Source organism: Acanthisitta chloris, unplaced genomic scaffold (genome assembly GCF_000695815.1).
Source record: "Acanthisitta chloris isolate BGI_N310 unplaced genomic scaffold, ASM69581v1 scaffold6286, whole genome shotgun sequence".
NCBI lineage: Eukaryota > Metazoa > Chordata > Aves > Passeriformes > Acanthisittidae > Acanthisitta > Acanthisitta chloris.
Genome location: NW_008679764.1, coordinates 53,038 through 71,904, shown reverse-complemented (window position 1 = coordinate 71,904; position 18,867 = coordinate 53,038). Strand labels below are relative to the sequence as shown.

The 18,867-nt window shown below is 42.2% G+C and overlaps 1 protein-coding gene across 1 annotated transcript in view; it reads right to left on the bottom strand.

Annotated features, from left to right (window-relative positions):
• Positions 1-18,867, bottom strand: part of EPHA4 (EPH receptor A4) — a 103,109-nt gene that overhangs the window by 31,557 nt on the left and 52,685 nt on the right. Inside the window, exon 4 of the mRNA XM_009077442.1 lies at positions 15,401-15,739. Coding sequence (XP_009075690.1) covers positions 15,401-15,739 — 339 coding nt within the window. The remainder of the gene's footprint in view (positions 1-15,400; positions 15,740-18,867) is intronic.

Here is an 18,867-nt window from a genome sequence, read left to right as displayed (position 1 = left end):
GAGGTTTTTTCATTATTCCCTCTGTATAAGTGGAGCAAACATTTGTATGAGTGATGACTGGGCCAGGTTAAGACTTGGACGAGGATCTAGAGGCCTGATTACTCAACCAAGCCACTGGAAGCCTCCCAAGACATTCCCGAGTCCTCTGTCTTCCCACCGTCTGCCTCTCCCTCCCCCAGGAATGACGACTGGCGAGGAACACCTCCCAGCTTGGAAACTGAGACACGCCAAGATTCAGGCCAGCATTTTCAAGCTTTAGCATTTAAAGCAAAGACTTTAAGTCTACGCCACTGGAGTAAAGCGCCCAAGGTTATCCACCCACATGTGAAAATCCTGGTCGATGCGATGAGAAGCAGCGTGACAGCTGAACCTGGCCTCTCTCTCACGACTGGCGAGGAACACCTCCCAGCTTGGAAACTGAGACACGCCAAGATTCAGGCCAGCATTTTCAAGCTTTAGCATTTAAAGCAAAGACTTTAAGTCTACGCCACTGGAGTAAAGCGCCCAAGGTTATCCACCCACATGTGAAAATCCTGGTCGATGCGATGAGAAGCAGCGTGACAGCTGAACCTGGCCTCTCTCTCAATCCCTCAGCTGTAATTTTTTTTTTTGAACCAAACTTTCCCTTCTTGTTACTAGAAATTGCACTGCTCAGGAAAAGCACCAGCTTGGCCACAGGATATTCTCACAGGACACTTTCATCCCAAAATGACAGGCACAAGGGATCTTCCCTTTCAATCCAGGCTCTGCAACTCAGTCACAGCCAAGGACCTCTGAGAAAAACAAGTGACAAGCTCTCAAACCTGGGGACCAGCTCACTTCGGTTATGTTTGCAATGATGTGTTCAGAAAGAAAGGGGCTAAAAAATGAGATTTTAAAGACTGTTAACACAGTATTATTATGTTTTAAACATTTCCTCTGTTTAAAAGTTTTCATTTCTTGCCTCTCCCAAAAGAACCTGTGCTGCAAATCTTGCCAAACCACAAAAGCTGGCTCTGACTTGCATCAAATCAAAAGCTTGAAGGAAAACCAAGGCTGTTAGCAGCAACAAATAGTAGTAGTAGTTGAGGATTATTAGAGTTCTGTATTTTTGCCACTCCGATCCAGCTTCATTTCTTGGCGACATACAGTGGCTGCTGAGGACCCACAAAAAGCCTGTGTATTTTCTGGGCTGCACATCCACTTCTGTGTCAGTTTTAGCACAGACTACTTCAGCATACCAGAACTGCTCTAATTTAGATCAAAACTATTCTAGGAACTGAGATGGGACCACAGTTCCCTGTAGTTTACATCAGAACTGAAGGGATGACAAAGAAGATTTTGCATGCCCAGGAGATGGCTCGTTCTGGCTATTAAAGAGGGCCAGCTCTTGACAGCAATACATTATTTTCAGGTACTGGCCCTCCAATTTTGAAGGCCAAATAATGATGTCAGCTCATGCAATGCAGGTCTGGAGTAAGTCCAAAGATGTAAATCTGCAACCTACAGTCCCAAAGATTGTCTTAAACCAAAAGATTGTAGAATCTGCATAGCATTTAGCAAGAGATCTCTATTACAACTCAAGCATGGGGTCTGTTTAGTCTGAAAACTGCTTGTTTTCTTTCTGCTAGCTTGCTAAGAAATCCTGTTGGCATGTTCTGACAAGGATAACTTAATAGCTGCCAACAGAAACATGGCAGAATACCGTGTATTTCCTGTATGTATGAATGCCAGTTTAAAACAAACAGGAAAACAAGTCTTTCAGTTGGAAGGCAATTTATAAAAATCTGTCTGAACATTACAACCACTTAAAAAAACCAGCACTGAAACATCTCTAAATGCTTAAACTGGAATGATTAATGCAGAAGGGTGAACGTACTTAGTGCAGTGAGTTGCTCTAGAAACTCTAGAGCTGTAAGTAATTTGTTAAGGTGGGGAATTAGTCAGCAGCTGTCTGACCTGAGCAGGTTTGGAGCCGCTGGTCACAATGCAGGTCACGCTGCAGTTACTCTTCCCTCCAGTTGAGGTTGGAATCTGACCCAATATAAACAACAATAAATTTTGTAGCCTAAAGAAGCCAACACTGATGCTCCACTGCATTATATTGGATTGAGAGAAGCAGAAAAAAATGGGTCAGGCAGTCCAGACAAAGAGAAGACTGCCATAAGTCAGAGCAGTCACACTTAGAGGTAGGATCCCAGGACCCGAATTTGGGTAGGAGACTCATGGGAAGCACGTGCTGTAACCATCCTCTTACATCCCAGACTGGTTCAGTAAGCACAGACCACCAGAAACCACTGATGCTGTGACACAACGTACAGCACCCCAGGGGACAGAGCCTTTGGGGGAGTCAAACTGAGAAATTAGAGACCATAACCTCTAGTTATTAAAGCAGATAATAATGCTGGACAAGGGGCACAGCTCAAAATAAGTAGTCTGGAGCAATATGACCCACTTAGCATCATCCCCTAAGGGCAACTCTACCTCACCCACACACCCTGCTGTTCCTCCCAGGAAGCCAGAGGTAGCCACTGGAGCTAATTCCTCCCCAGAAACAGCCTGTCCTTCACCCTTGCATTGCTGCACAAGAGGAGGATCTGCTGAGCTGCCTTTTCCAAACAAACTCCACTCTCCCTCCAGTTCCTTCCAGCAGGAAATCAAAGCTACCCCCAAAGACACATCAGGTGCCCAGAATGAGACCCCGTCAAATTCTCAAAGCCCTTCCTCAAGTCAAACAACCATGCAGCTACACACCTCCTTCCATTTTGCCATCCTCCTGCCCACGGTTAGAGCAGTTAAGACATGTCTGCATACATGTCATGAGTCAACAGACAAGAGGGGTGGAGCTGTTCTTAAATCGTGCAGGACCAATGAAAAAAAACTTACTGTATCTGTGGCCTGCAGACCACTTGTTCTGTGCAGCCTTCAAACCACTTAAAATAGTGTTTCAACAATCCTTAAAAAAAATACCAAAAATACTGATGCTGTAATTGCCCAAAGGACAACTTTTTGTCTCACAGGGCAAAGGATAGCTCTCCCCTGATGTCCCATGTCTGTATCTATAAAAGAAAGCCTCATTTCTGCTCTCTGGTCCTTTCTTATCACCAAGTCACCTGAGCATGCAGTGACCCCAACAGTTACGGCATAAAATCTAACCCATTATGGGGCAAACGTGTGATTTGGCACCCAAGGCAACACATCTTCTAATGATGTTCTCTTTGGTTCCTGAACAGTTACTTTTTATTTCCTTACAACATGAATGTCTAGATGATATATATATATGTGCTAAATAACATCCTTTGTCACTTACTCAGCATTAAGAATATTAGATTTTGTAAAGAGAGCTGCTTAAAAGCCTTTTTGAAATCCAGACAAATAAAAGTCTCTGCCCTGTGTGCCACTTAGATGCTTTGGAAATACCAAAGTATCTTCTAAAGAAAATATATAAATAAATGTTATGACTCATTTTGCTAAAGCAAACAGATTTGGCCACATTGCCTAATCTTGGCTACTCAAGTGCCACAGTAATAGCAGAGACTTATGACTTTGCCATTTAGGTTTCTCAGATCAATCACCTATAGTCAGAAATGGCAAGAATCTTGGGGGAAGAAAATGTAATAAAATTATAAACATTTTTCTTAACTGTAATCCTCTGCTCCAATGGCAACTGCAGATTGAGTCTCAAACATGCTCTCCTGACCCTGCAGCACCCACCAGACTCAAAATCCAGGACTTACTTCACAGTAAAAATCACACTTCCCATCTTAACGCTTCAGAGTATAAATTGTTTTGAAGTCACCAAAGTTAAGGAACTTCAGCTTTATTTACTTTAAGCTCCATCACACAGAAGAGGCTTGTGCAGAAGGTTTGCATTTATGTATTTACATTTCAGCTGAATGACCTATAAATTTTAATTATAGTTGATATTCAGAGCATTCAGCTGCAACTCCAGTAAAGTACCTTCTGCACAAAGGTTAGATGGATTTGACAGGATATGATCTCTGTCTCTGGCCTGTTGAGAAACTCCTGAGATTGAATCAAGGTTTGGGTTTGCTGGGCTCATGTTAGCAGCACTTTGTGAAGGACACTGGTCTGGCAGCATTTGGAGATTCTTGTTCTTCCAGGATGCTGCAAGACACTCTGCCATACTCCCCATCCAAGTTCCTCTTCTCCAGGGGAAATAGATACTCTGTGCTTTTGGAAAGTACCAGAAAGAATCAGGCTGCAGCACACCTAACTCTCACACTCTGAGCTCTCCTACCAGCTCCTTTCACTGAAACTGAATTAAACCCCCTTTCCTTCACCCACAACAGGCAGATTTCTTCAGGAAATTAAACATCATTAATAGACCCAATGAGAGAGAGAAAACTGCACACAGTGTTGCTGCAAAAAACAAAATTACCTGATGTTTGCTGTTCAGTAAAAAAAAAAAAAAAAAGTGATGAGGTACAAACTGGGGAAGAGTCTTAAGCTTTCTGAAACACATAAACTTTAAAATTAAAATCTTAGTTCATGATGTCAGTAACTGATTACATCATAGGTGGCACATAATTAAACTTATAAAGGGGTTTCATTAGTTTGGTTTTATGCTGGGTACTGAAAACCAGTGCATTATTCATTTTAAAATTGTGTCAATTAGAAAAACCCCAATTGGAATCAGCAATTAAATATGAAAGGTGGCTGCCTCAGTGGAAAACACTCAGAAGGATAATTGGTAAAGTTTCCTGTGCAATGCAGCAAGTGCCATTACAAAGTCTGAAAAATTTCAATCAAAAAAAAAAATCAAGTAAACAGAAATTTAAAAATTTGACCTTATGAGGTTATGAGGATTTGGAGCTATACAAAGAAACAAACCGTGTTTCTGTACTGGAGGAGGTACTGAGCTACAGTCTGGACAAATAACAGCCCATGAAATGAATAATCCCCAATTAGCTCAGCAATCACATGGGCTGGTAGCATTCTGAATTTGGAGCTTCAACTCCAATCTCAGATTCCAGCAGACAGCAGGACACTGAGAGCCCCCCAGCTCTGAGGAGATGACCTCTGTGGCAGGTGTCTCCTCCTCCTCTCCCTCCTCAGAGCCTCTAAGGGTGATGCCAGGGTGGAACTGACACCCACAGAGCAAACCAATCTTCCTTCAAAACCTGCAGTTCAAAAATAATTTCTTCTTCCAACAGCATGCAAAGCATTTTTCAATGTTATGTCCCTCCTTCCTGTAAGGTTCACAGTTTTGGTTTTAGTCCAGTTTTGTCATCAACACATACCAAAATTTTACTATTTTCTCATTTAATCCAGATGAAACTGGTCCCTTTCATTTAGGGAGCGCTCAGACCAAAAATAAACTAGGGAACTCCTGTGCTACAGAGCCCTTCTAACCTCTGATGTTTGCAGCTTTTCAGTGTAACAAATAAAAATATTCTCTGACCAAAGCAAAAATGCCACATGTGCAAGCAGTGCTAAGTCTCCCTTTGAGCCCAGTCCACCCTCTTCAGGTCATTTTTTTCCCAGAACTTCCGTAACTACAGTTTTAACCTTCAGCACAGGCAGCAGTGAAAGCAAGCAGCTGACAGGCTCTAGGACAGGGTCTGCACATCGTGCCTGAGGTACCACAGAGAGCCCACAAATCTCTGCAGATCTTCCAGGACTCCCCTTGGCTGCCCTGTCCCCAAGCTCCCAGGGAGCTTGAAAAACATGGGATTTAACACTCAGCCACTTACATATTCCAGTCACTTTCTGTCTTATTTATGTGCATGCACAATATCTTGATAAACTAGAAGGGAGGCTGCAGCTATTCCATCTGCATTCCCTTTTATGCTGAAAAGATAAATTGGGGCTGATTCAGAGGACAGATTTAAAGAACGCAGTATGTTACCGAGACAAGCGCAGTCTTCCCAGGGAGCTGTTGTAGCAGGTTGTCTTCAGACCATGCCTTTATTTGTTTGCTAAAATAAATGGACACCACACAAAACTCAATTCATATATGTGCCACCTCTTCCAGCCCACTATGCCTTCCTATTTTGCTTAGCCAAAATGGTCTTGCTCTATTATCTCTTCATGGGACCACTTAATAGCACACAGAAAATTAAAAATAATAAAAAAGCTAATTAAAAATTTCACTGCTTTCCTTTTAGCCTTTGGTAATCTGTGGAACTGAAAGAGGTTTATATCCAAAGCACATTACAGCTGAAAGCCTTTTCTCTCTGTAACAATCCATGGATACTTTCAATAGATTTTAATACATACAAAACCAAAGATATTTTATGGAGCAGTAGAAGAATTTAATAAAAAATCAGAATCAGTCAATCATCTTTTAAGACTAGGTGATAGAATTCGATAGCAGGGATAAAAATCCTAATAAATTCTGCAGGAACAGTTCACAAGGCTGAGACAAAAGTTATCACTTCCTTTGAAATTAACAGTAGGACTCTTCCATAATGGAGGGTTTGAAATACAAATGACCAAAGGTATAAAATACAAATGCTTGAGCTTCCCACATCTCTTTCGACTTAAAAAAAAATTAATTCAAATCCATGATCAACTTTTGTTATTATCAGTTTACAAACCACAATTTGCAGAGCCCCTGAATCCATTCTCAGAGTGCACTTGCAGTTTTGGGGCTCTGGCTCTCGAATTTAGTAATGAAGGCAGATTACCTTAATCTAAGGAGACGCCATGAAATCCTTCAAGTAGATGCAGATAGAGGCTCCACATTTGCCCTCTTTGTTTGGGAGGGGAAGCTCACTGGAGCCCTGCTGTAATAATCAAGCGCTCCCTGCACACCAGTTCACACGTGGGGCTAAATCTGAAGTGACATTTCTCAATGAAAGAGGCACTATTCACTCGTGTGCTCAGCATTCTGATGCCCACCAAAACCTGGCAATGGTGATTACAGAGATCCAGCAGGCACTCCACAGCTCTATTTAGTCCTCGTGGTTTAACACAACACTATGCAACATATAAATAAAATATAACAGTCTGCCTTGGGATGGCATTCTGGGAGTATGATTTCATGCATATGGGTGGACTTGACACACATTTTGCAAGGACAGAATATCTGAACCAAAGGGGGATGGCTTTACCCACCCTTTGGGGTCAGTTCAGCATCCTGCCCTCCATACTATGATCCAGTGCAGAAACTTTGGGCTTCGGGGACTAGCGATGTTTATTTGTGCTACTCTGCATGGCATTTTAATTAGTAACTGTGCGGATTTAAAAACTTTGAATGGACACACAGGGGCAGTTGTGCAGCCCAGCTTTTGTGCTCCCACTCTCTCAAAAAAATCCTGTTTAAGGACATCAGCGGGGGGTTAATGGAAGCTTTGATAAAGTTCTCCGAAGCCTTTTATTGTTGCTGAACTACAGATCGGACTCTGCTGTCTCTCTGGCTGCTTTCCAATTAATTTAGTCAGCTGCAAAAACAACTAGAGAACTTAGAAGCCCATCGAAGCATTTGGTAGCCACAAACATTCTTGGGCAAAATCTCCTTCCACATGAAAACATTTGTGCCAATGGTTTACGGGAAGGGCTCAGACTGGTCGTCATGCTTCACGAGTGGGAAATGTCAGTGTGCTGCCAGTGAAAGGGAACGCGCCGTTAAATACTCCAGAGCAAATAAAAACTGCAGGACCTCGTCTTCATCTCTGTCAGTTTGGTAACTACTCATCTGTACCAACAGCACTAAGACCAGAATTTGATGTCTCCTTGAGGTAAATTTATGTGAAATTTAAATACGATCAATGCTACACAGTCCTGAAATTAACCATCTTTTTCCCTAGGAGGATGTGTAACTAACCTCCATTTTCCATAGAAAACCATGAGATCTTTCAGAAAATGTGACCAAACCTTTATTTAAATGCTGCAATTACTTCTTGGCTCTATCTGACATGCAACTTGTCTAAGCTGTTCGCTGAACCCTGAAGCTGGTTATTTACTAAGGATCTTTAGAAAGCACTTTTTTTTTTCCTTCCGACCAAGACTTGTATCCCCCACCTTGAATACAAATTCATGGAAATGGGTGGTGCAGACAGCTTTGCCAGCAAGCAGGCAGTTGTTATTTTAATTATTATTTCTTTGTGGAAAGCTGCAGTTACCTCAAAATAATAATTTAATCCTTCTCAACAATAGTTTTCCCGGTTTTGTTTATAAGACAGGAGCACGTATGCTTATAACTACACATTTATTACAGACCATCAGTTAAAGCTTCTGCAAGAACACAGAGTTGTTAAGGAGAAACTCCCACTTGCATCTGCCAGCTTGGAGAAGCTCCTTACTCAGACACATTAACTTACACACGCAATTAAACATGCAGCAGAAGAAACCTGAAGTGGTCAACACATGACATCTCCAAGACTCTGAGAAATCTCCTGCTCAATGCCAAAATTTGCCCCTTCAAAAATACTCCTCCCTGTTCATTTCCATGCAATTCCCAAATTTCTAGAGCGAGGATCACTTATCTCCATTCTGTATCTCCCACTGTGTTAATATTTGAAAGGTCTGTGGCTTCCCAAAATACATCGTTTGCTTTGCTTCAAAAGTCCTCGCAGTAACTCCCTTCGACGTAAATCTTCAGACAGCAAAAGCCAAAACACAACTCCTTTGGAGAACCAAAGGGAGGGAAGAAAATGCAGTCACTGTGCTGCACACCCTGGCAGGTCACCTCACTGATTACAGCAGGTGAGACCCCACAGCAGCTGACAACTTGTCCCAACCTCCTGCTCGAAAATGTGTGTACAGGGGGAATCGCTGCTTATGTCTAGCAGATAAACACGAAGCCTTGGAAACTGCCCTGGTTTAGATTCAAAATGAGAAAGTTGCATACAATTAGCCTGGAATTCTGCAAGATGCTGCAACAAATCACTCGGAGTGTCACGCTCACGGATCACCCCTTTTTTCAAGTCCCTGCTTACTAGTTTTGAATCTCTGTCCCTATTGAATTCACGCTTGACACAGCTCCATTTCAGGAACAAGGCGACTGCTGATCCATCATCCTCAGTACAAACACCTTAAAGCAAAATAAGAACACCCCTTTGCAACTCCCCTTTTCCATTACCCTGACATTTTGCAGAAAAAAGAATGCAGCAGCTAGTAGTATCACATACGCTTCCATGCTCTGGACAGCTGGCATGTATCCAGATGTTTGCCAAGAGATTATTTTAAATCAAGCTTCTGGGGAACTGGGTGGCCAGGGTGCTGTGGCTGTTGATACACACCCAGCTACGTGCATGACTTTCCTCACGGGTTTGTGTGCCTGTAAATGGACTACTGGAACAAGCTATTTGTATCCTTTGGCTGCAGGGAACAAGTAACTGGAAAGGGTGGGACTGTGCTGGTAGCAAGTACTTTGAAAAAAAAATAAAAATGAAAAATTGAATTGACTCCTGGATGCCTGGGAAGGGAAGGCTACAGCCAGGTCCAGCTGTGCCCAGCATCTGGAGTGCCACTCGTGGCTCTGCTTGGGCAGAGACATGAACTCACACTCCTGCAGAGCTCCCACCTCAACACTTTCCAATGGGTCCAAATGCTCCCTAGTAACAGCCTGTCCCAGCACCTTAATCCTTCTCTCCACAAAGCCCTCAACCTCACCAGCACTACCTCATCCCCCCATCACCCAAGGGAGGTGGACTGAAAAGCCCACCAGCTGTGCAAGGGGAGCTGACTTGCATGAGCCTCACGAGGCACTACAAGGGGAGCTGACTTGCATGAGCCTCACCAGGCACTAGGGAAGGACAATGCCAGAACAGAAAATCACTTATTTTGCCAGCTTATGCTATTTTATAGGGTCTGTGAAACTGTGACACGAGTATATGATGAATTCTGTCTTCACATTCACAGAGCTCCTTCCCTGGCTGTTTGGAGATGAAGTCTTCCTCGGGGTTATACAGCCCTTCAAAGTTAGGATTTGAGTTGAAGCCAAACATTAATTTTTAAAAAAAAAAAAAAAAAAAAAAGGAAAATTTTCACCAGAGCCGAGCATAAAACTAGCAGTCTGAACCACTACAGACCTTGTTATTTCTGAAAGCAAAATTCACTTCTTTCACCATCTACCTATCAATAAGATTCTTAATATGCACATAAATATCACCACACACAAAATCAAAAAATGTTATGTACACTCTCAGCAAACAGAAATGATTTACTATTATTTATACCAAAACCAAGACTACAGTTAAAGAACATGAGGGAGTTTAGAGAATCAGACGGATCGATCAGTCTCCAGAGTAACTGTTAATTTTATTTTCCAGTAGTAGTTTAAGGGTGTTCATGCAGTCACCTAAAGAAAGGACTGTGACTGAAATCTACTAAACAATGTCTTTTGATGTTTCACTACAGAGCAATTCTTTGTAGATAAGTTATAAATATCCAGGAAAATAGCACATTAAAAAGAAAATAATGAAATCCTTAGATTTCCTGGCCTTGGCATGTGTTGCTTTTGATCTGCCTGAGCAACTATTACTTTGTCAATACAAGGAGTGCACACTCACCAAGGGCAATGCATGTCCATGAATTTTTACTGACTGCAAATGTAGCTCAGCACAGGCTAAACTACACTGGCAGAATGTAAGACCTTATATGCATTTTCTGTGCTGTTCTGTACAACACGTGAGGAATGCTAATCAGCATTTGAAAGGAAACGTGGGATTTCAAAGAAGACCCACCGAAATGCCAAATGGGAATATATATTCCCTTACCAGAAAGTCCAGTAGAACTTATGAGTCATCCAGGAGCAAATAACTCCCACTTCTTTTGCCTCACTCCTCCATTTCTGGCATAAAACACAATCATCATCCTCAAAAGATCAGGATCTTTCAGGTCTAGTATTTTTTCTTCTAGTAATGGGATTAAGAACATAAACAACAAACAAACCTAAAGGCTAAAAAAAACTGCATAATGATTGACATTTCCCTTCCCTGCACTGAATGTCAGTATTTCGGGTTCACCACAACTGCAGCCTGTCCCAGAAGATTCTCAATTCACACAGATCTTCTCGGCGGTGCTCAAGTCCTGGTGGCACCGTGACCCATTTTAGTTCCTGCCTGGAAATGGATCCTGAACAGCTGCAGGGCTCTGCGTGATGCTGAGGGACCAGGGGGACACAGAGCAGAGGGGGAAGGACTGCAGCACCGCCAGCAACACTGCTCTGCCTCTGAGATCAGGCAGCTCTGAGACAGGTGAACAGACAGCCAGACAGGCAAGGTGTGGGGGATTGCAGAGACAAAGAAGCTGGGGAGAGGAGTGAGAACAGAAAGAGGGAAAAATGGGACAGAGAGCCTGAGATATTAATAAGAAAGATCAGCTCTTGATCCTGAGCACAGGCAGCTTGAAAACATCCAGTCTGATGCAACGGGAGAAAGAGGAAGTTTATTTATTTATACTGGTTTTTCATCCTAATTGGCATATCCTGCATCCATCTAGCTGTGCTGGTGCACCTAAGGAAACACTGAACTCAAGGTAACCTAACTAGGCAACAAATCACCAGACAGTCTGTTTATTCAGAAATATCAACTGCTTTAACGCCAACAAGCAAAGGAGCAAGAAGGACACCCATCCCTCATCAAATGCAAACAAACTGAAGGGAGCAAAGCAATGAGTTGGGATTTTAAATCTCATTTAAGCTTGTCTAGGCTCTGCCCCCCCCCCCACTGCTCCCCTGCCCTACAAATGCCTTTAGCATCCATGCAAAACCTTGTCCCTGTAGAACTGCCCCCTTGGAGACACACACGGATGGACGGAGCAGTGAACCTGCCTCTCAGGCTGGAGACCTAAACAGCTCAGCTGTAATCTCTAATAAAAATATAAACTGTTCAGCACCTCTTCAAAAAAAACCACAAAAGCTTCCTGCATGCTGTGAACAAGATCTCTTTATTGAGAGCTTTACTTTTAATTTTGAACAGCTTCACAGCATTATCCTTAGCAGGATAAAAGAATAAAATAAAAAAAAATAAAAAAAAAAGAGCCCAGAGATTTTTGAGCTATTAGTCAACTGCCTGGTAGAGTTCCTCATTGAAATTAGCTTCTCCTAGCATCACAGTAAGGGAATTGCTGGTCTGCATCTCTTCCACAAGTCATTTCACATTTTTTAAAAATGCACAAAGTGCTGATTTCATTTCATCGAAAACTGAAAGCCACTAAAGCCACCACTGCTGGTGGAGACTCCCAATATCAGCACTTCCAGTACTCACTGTGCTAAGGGCACTGGCTCCAAGTTAAGCTCAGTGCTCCATCCCTGCTTTTTTGTATTTCTCTTTAATCTTATATGGGAAAAGAGTAGCAGTTCCCATCTCAAAAAAAAGTATTTTATTATTATACTAAACATGGAGAATAAAGAGCCAAATTCACCATTCAAAATTATTAAAATGTCACAACACTGAAGTATTTCACTAGGGTACAGAAATTTTCACTTGGTTCCAAGCCTGAAATTTAGCTTCTCACTCTCTTTTTTTTAAGGCAAGCTATAAAAACCAGGACCTTTTCAAAGGATGCAGGAAAAATACTTTTTCAAATGCTTTTTGATCCTACTTTGAATGGCAAATCTTATATTCATTTAAACACTTTTCCACAGTATTGGAAACTGAAAAGAGTTTCTAAACAAAGGGGGAAAGTAAACTGCCTCATTTCATTATCTCCAGGAGTAAAATCGCAAAAGCAAACAAAAAACCACCTGTGCCTTTCAACTGCACCTTTTATGTCATTGCAACACATTTCTTCAATTTTGTGCTGCATATACCAGTAACTGATTTCTCATTGCTTTCTGCCTCTCTCCAAATGAACACCTTCTGTAGGGGCTGGCATCAATGAAAACAAACGTACAGGTACCTGGATCACTGGATTCCTGACTCTGACATCAAAACTGCTTCTAAAATTTTGGTCTATTTCTTCTGATAATATAGTTGCACATTTGGAAGGACAATTTGCTGTTAAGAGGAAGGATTCTCTGGTCTCTTGCATACTTATCATTCCTACTGAATTTAACTCAAAGATGCACCTCTTGCAAACAGAATATAACCCAAAAGCACTGCTCATACATAGAGAACTAAAACCAAGTACATTCACAACAATTTTTACTATCAAATGTCAAAAAGCACAAGCACAGAGAGTAAAACCAATAAAGTAATTTACAAATGTTCAGTGTTGGTAGCTTCATTTTTATTAGTAAAACAGGGAAGGAGTGTTATTAAGGGAGGAGCTTGGCTCTAATCTGAATTTAGAAACTACCTCAAAGAAACCAAGGCAGTTTTACATTAGTGCAAGAAAGGTGCAACATCAAAACCAAGCCTGTGGCAGTGCTCTATTATGACATGATTTCTTTATAATGAAATATAGTGAAAGAAAATTAGTGGCACAAGGATTTTAATGCACCCCAGACACACATTTACAATGATTAAACAGATCAGTACTTGTAAAACCCAAGGGTCTAACTTTACAAACCTTTACTCAAGCAAGCAGTTTCACTGAAATCAATGGAATTATTTGCATATGTAAGGACTATTTATCTCAGCTGAGATCTGTAGGTTTAGGCCACACATTTCTATTTAGATCTTCTATGCAACAGAAACCACAAAGTCATATGAAGAACAGGAGAACAGTGGCACCTTAGAGATAATTTTCATTTCTACCAGTACAGTTTCCTTCAGCCCTCTGACGCATTTGGTAGTTTGGGCTGTTTCAAAATTGGAAATGTAGGCAAAAATACAAATTTATTGATGTGAAGAATGCTACTCATGGTTAATAAACAAAATCAATTCTAATTTGCATATTCAATCAGATTTTGGTTTGCATACAAAAGCATAAGATGGTAGAATTTTCACACGGTAGATGGGTCCTGCTCACTTATTCATGCATCTATGCATCCACTAATCCTTACACATGCCAAAATCAGTCAGAAATACTCTCTTTGCTAGGCATTCATAGCACAAAAACCCTGTCCCTGCTGCTGTTCTCAACCTTCTCTTTTCATATAGCGTGTGACAGCATTTTCCTGCAGCTTTCTCCCAAGACTCCGTAATAGCCCCTGTTCTCTATTAGTCTTCTTTTCACTAGGCAAAGTGATAGTTTGAATTTTTGAATCATAATTTAAAAGGGCTGCTGTCAACTGCATGTGAAGAACAAAAACACTGGACCAGATTTTCAAAGAAGCTTCAGCATCGACTTGACCATTTTGCTTGTAACTGTCACTGCAAAACTGAATGTTATCTCTCACGGTTAATACTGACGTGTTCTGGACTACAGCTAAAATTTGTAGATTTAGACTCTGCACACCTATTTTTCACACACATCCACTAGGAAATAGAATTTAAAATATGTATATAGTCCAGCTCTACCAAAATATACACTTAATATAGTCCCATACACCGTAAGTTTCATGATAAATGATAACCCTGCAAGCTACACTCCAAGGTGCTGAATGCCTGCAGCATCTGTGGGACCTGAAGGCAATCAGTGCTGAGAGCCATCAGATAACAGGTTTGACTGTCTTGTAGCCAGTCTGACAGTCTGGCTATCTAATTTGCATATAGAAGAGTGGCATATTCAAATGTATATAATTTTGTGCATTAAATTAAAAACTCAACTGGAACCCTGCGTGTGAAATCCCAGCTAGCTGCAAACAAGAAATGTTTTCATGTAATTAAAGAAAAAGATCATACAAATTATCATCAAAACTAAACTGCAATCTGCTGCAGCAGCCTTTGCCTTTACTAGGTCAAGCACAGGGGACCAAAAAAAGCAGAACTGCCTAGGGTAGCTGAAATTATCTGCTATATGCAGAAATAGTATTTCACTCTCCCAGATGAATGAAATACAAAAATTAGCCAGCATGAAGATGAAAGCTCCTATAGAATTTCTACAGCAATGCCAGCTCTGATCAATTGAAACCTTGTCAGCAGCAGGTTAAGGAGGTATTTATTTAACAACGGGACAGAATCTAATTGACTTTGCAGGAGAGAAGAGGAGCAGACAGGCAAGTGAGCACCCACTCTGCTCTTTGAATCTTACACAGCCCTTTTTGCAGGGCGGCAGGAGCACAATCCTGGCCCCTTGAGCACATATTTTGCCCTTTGTAAACACCAAGGACATACTCTTGTCCCTGTGCGGGGTCTCCCCTACAAAGGGCCGAGTTGCTGGTGGTCCAGGCGAGGGGACAGGGCTGCTGTGCTGTTCTGCTTCTGCAGAATGCCTCCCAGTGTCATCCCCGTGCGCTGCAGCACAGCCTGCTCCCAGCTACCGCAGCCAAACCCTCCGCTCCTTTCCTAGCTCTGAAGAATTTAAACTATCCATATAAATAACCAGAAAATAAGGGTTTGACCCAGTTACACAACTTAGGGCTCCCTGCATTCATTTGCTAATGCTAAATGTAATGGAAATCACAGCTTTCCTAAAAAACAGGCGGCAGAGCGAGGAAGAGAATTACTGCCTATGTTCCTACCTGCTTGGTTAGTTGTCACAGTGACTGACACAGCTTGGTCCTGGCTGGGGTTTTGCTTGGACACTCCATTCACTGCCCAGACTTCAAAGGTGTAGTTGGTGTGTGCCAGGAGGTCAGTAATGGAGACTTTGGTGGTTCTCAAGCCGTTCTGCTGGGGGCTGAAGTGCACACCGCTGCCGCAGGACCGGCAGCGGCTGAGGTCGCCGGCACCGCATCTCTTGCACACCACGTTGTAGGAGATGTCATCCCGACCACCTTTGTTCTGCGGGGGGCTCCACTCCAAGTTCACTGATGTCTCATTGACATTGGAAATCAGGTTCTGGGGAGCAGATGGAGGGCCTAAAAAGACAAAGTCCACATGTTTTTAGCAACTGGAAAAAGCACGGTAGGGTTGGACTTGATGATCTTTGAGGTCTTTTCCAACCCAGTTGATTCTATGACACACAGTACCATCAGACTTAGGGTCACAGACCTGTGCAGCTCTCATTTAAGTCAAGGACAGCAGAGACCAAACAGAATTCTACTTCTCTATGTTCTTAATGAAGGTGAAAAATTAACTGGCAAGTCAAACTCTAACCTTTTCATTTGATGAATAAACAGTATTTTCCAGCTCTAAATAAGCCTGAAAGCCCAGTATTGCAATTAAACAAGAGTGGGGCTTTTTCACTTTCACTATTTATACTTTTTATGCAAAATGTTAAAATCAGGTATTTTACATTCATTTTTGCAAGATCTCCTGAGCAAAGCATCAAATGCACAAACTGCTGCTTCACTGGAGATTTTCAAGGCAGACTCTCTTTGAAATTGTTGTAGAAATATCTCACAATAGTTTCTTTCTGAAAAATCAAAGTGCCATATTTTCCAGACAAGCTGATGTCAAATCACATTCAGCAAACACTGAAGGCCATCAAATAGGGACCTGGACATGACACACTGCGATGCAGGATGGAGATTTGAGTAGAAAACTGGACATAGAACTGAGGCTTTGAAGGATGGGGAATAAAGGTTACAATAAGAGAGTGCTGGAGAATGTGAAAGAATTGGAGACAAAAATCTGGTGAGCAGCTGAACAAAGTGGTGATAAAAGAAAACTCATCAGGAATGAAAGCCCAGACAGAAAGCTTGGAAGTAAGGCTGAATCTGAGAGACAAGGTCAGCTCTGCCACCACAGGGACAGGAGACTTTAAGACTTGTAAACACACTGCCAGAGAGTTTCCAGCTGGTTCTAGCACAGGGACTATGGGAGTTGAGGACAGAGCTGAAGGCAGGCCGGGTACAATCTTCCTGAGCAGGAGCAGGGCCAAGTTGGGTGCAGGGAAGGAGTGGGGCAGGAGCAGGGCAGAGCCCACAGGCAGCTCCTCCAGCATCTGCTGGGACTGTCTTGGTTGGTTCTGCCCGACCAGGCAAGCTGCCACCAGCAGGGCCCTGTCTCACTCTGAACCAATGCACAGGCAGAACTCCTATTTATATGCTTAAATCCCCACAGGCCCAAATCCCACAGGCAAACTGAAAATGCAGAAGAGCTAATCCTGTGACTCTTAATCTAATTTCAATACAGTTGAGACATGCTTTTTTTGTACCTTTAAATTTAACAAGGATGATACAGAGTGAACCCAGGAGAAAGATGGGTGTTTTATATATCCCAGAAAGCTTCCCTGACTATGGAAAGGCAGCCTGCTCTGGGGCAAAGCACAAAACCACTCTGACTGTGCACACAGCAGTTTGGGACAGGACAGCAGGTAAGCACTGTATTGAATAGAAATGAAACAGAATGAGAATGAAGCTTGTAAAATATAATGATTTGAACCAGAATCCTGTAAAAATAGCTGTCCCTAGTAGCTACTCATAGTCAGAGCTTTACATACAAATTATTAGCAGGAAAATACTGGAAATAATTTTGTAGAAAGTCACAGATTCAATTTTTATTCAAGACACAAGAAAGCTCATAAAAGCTTCTTAAATTTTATCTAAATACTTTTGATGTCTGGAGTTAAAAAAAATAAATTCAACCAGATCTCCTGGCAGAAAAGGAAGGAAAAAAGTAACTTCTGGCAGATTTTATTCTAGTTTTTCCACTTTTTTATTTGTCAAATGTTATGAAACTGGGGGGAAAATATCAGCCAGCATCAACAGCTTCATTAAGTGTATAAATCAGTTATAGTCTCTCATAAGCCAAAGGTACAAAAACAGCCATCAGGGTAAGATGGGAACAAATACATTACAGTGAAATTCTGCTGAAATTACAAAGTGACTCCTCAAGTGTAGCAGTGAAGAAGTTAAGCTGTTAAGAGGTGACTATATGGGGAAGATTAATTCTGGCTCCCTCAATTCATCAGGTGCATCTCAAAGGAAGCCTGAGAACTGAGCACACTGTGCAGTACAAGGTTTTGAGGGCTGTACAACCTCCTTGGGTCTGTGCTTGAAGCTGCCAGGATGTAACACATTGTTCAACAGGAGACAGACTTATTTTGGGAGAGGTAGGTAGTTGAAGAAATCAAGAAAAGAGTCTTAAATTACACAGAGGTCAAATATATCTAGTTATCTTCGGTACCTAAATGAAAGGTCTGTGATGCAGGAGTAGCTGAGCAGATTGTTTCTCTGTGCTCATTTCAGAAATACAAAATTAATATATTAATTTTGAGAAGAGGGAAATCCTCCCTTCCTGCCATATCTTTGAAACAGTCTCTGAGTTAATTAGGGTTGACAGGTAGAATTAATGCAAGAAGAGAGAGCTGGGGCCAGCCCCTGTGATGGGGAGCCCTCCTGCCTGCTGCACCACTGGGCTGCAATTCATGACTTTTATTTGTACACTGGCAGCATTTCGGACTCCTAAGGACAAAATCCTTTTACTCAAAGATGAGTTACTGATCACAGTAAGAGACATTTCCTGATCCAAAAATGCTTAGAAACTAGACAAGAAAAAAAAAGAAACTGGTCTTAATCTTTGTTAATCATGTGGAAATGGAGGCAGAGATGTGGTGAGACAAGGGCACACGTGACATGCCACGCACACCTGGGCACTGGTCACAACCGTCCCAAGTCTCAGCCCAATGCCTCTGTCCCAAAACAGACTCTCCTTCCCCCAAAAGCTGGCTTTGCCAGCTCCCCTGGGCAGGAGAAAGCAGCCTCTGTTTAGCCTGCAAATACACGAGCCTCCTTTTCAAAAATACACTCGGAGTGCAATGAGGTGGAAGACACTTCTGAAATGGTGAACTCAAGCGGCAGCACAGGAACTGCTGAGCAGGAACTGATCTAAACTCCATCTACCCCAGACCTCCCCAAACTGCCTCACACCTGGGCTCTCTCTTCAGGGCAGGCAGATTCACAAGATTACAATGTCTGACCCTCCACACTGTCGAGGAAGCAGAAGAAACAAAAAAAGCCTCTGGAGAGAACGAGCAGCCTCAGCAGACCACAAGCCCAAGGCCACTTTGTGCAGCAAAGGTTTGCCCTGGCCAGAGCAGCTG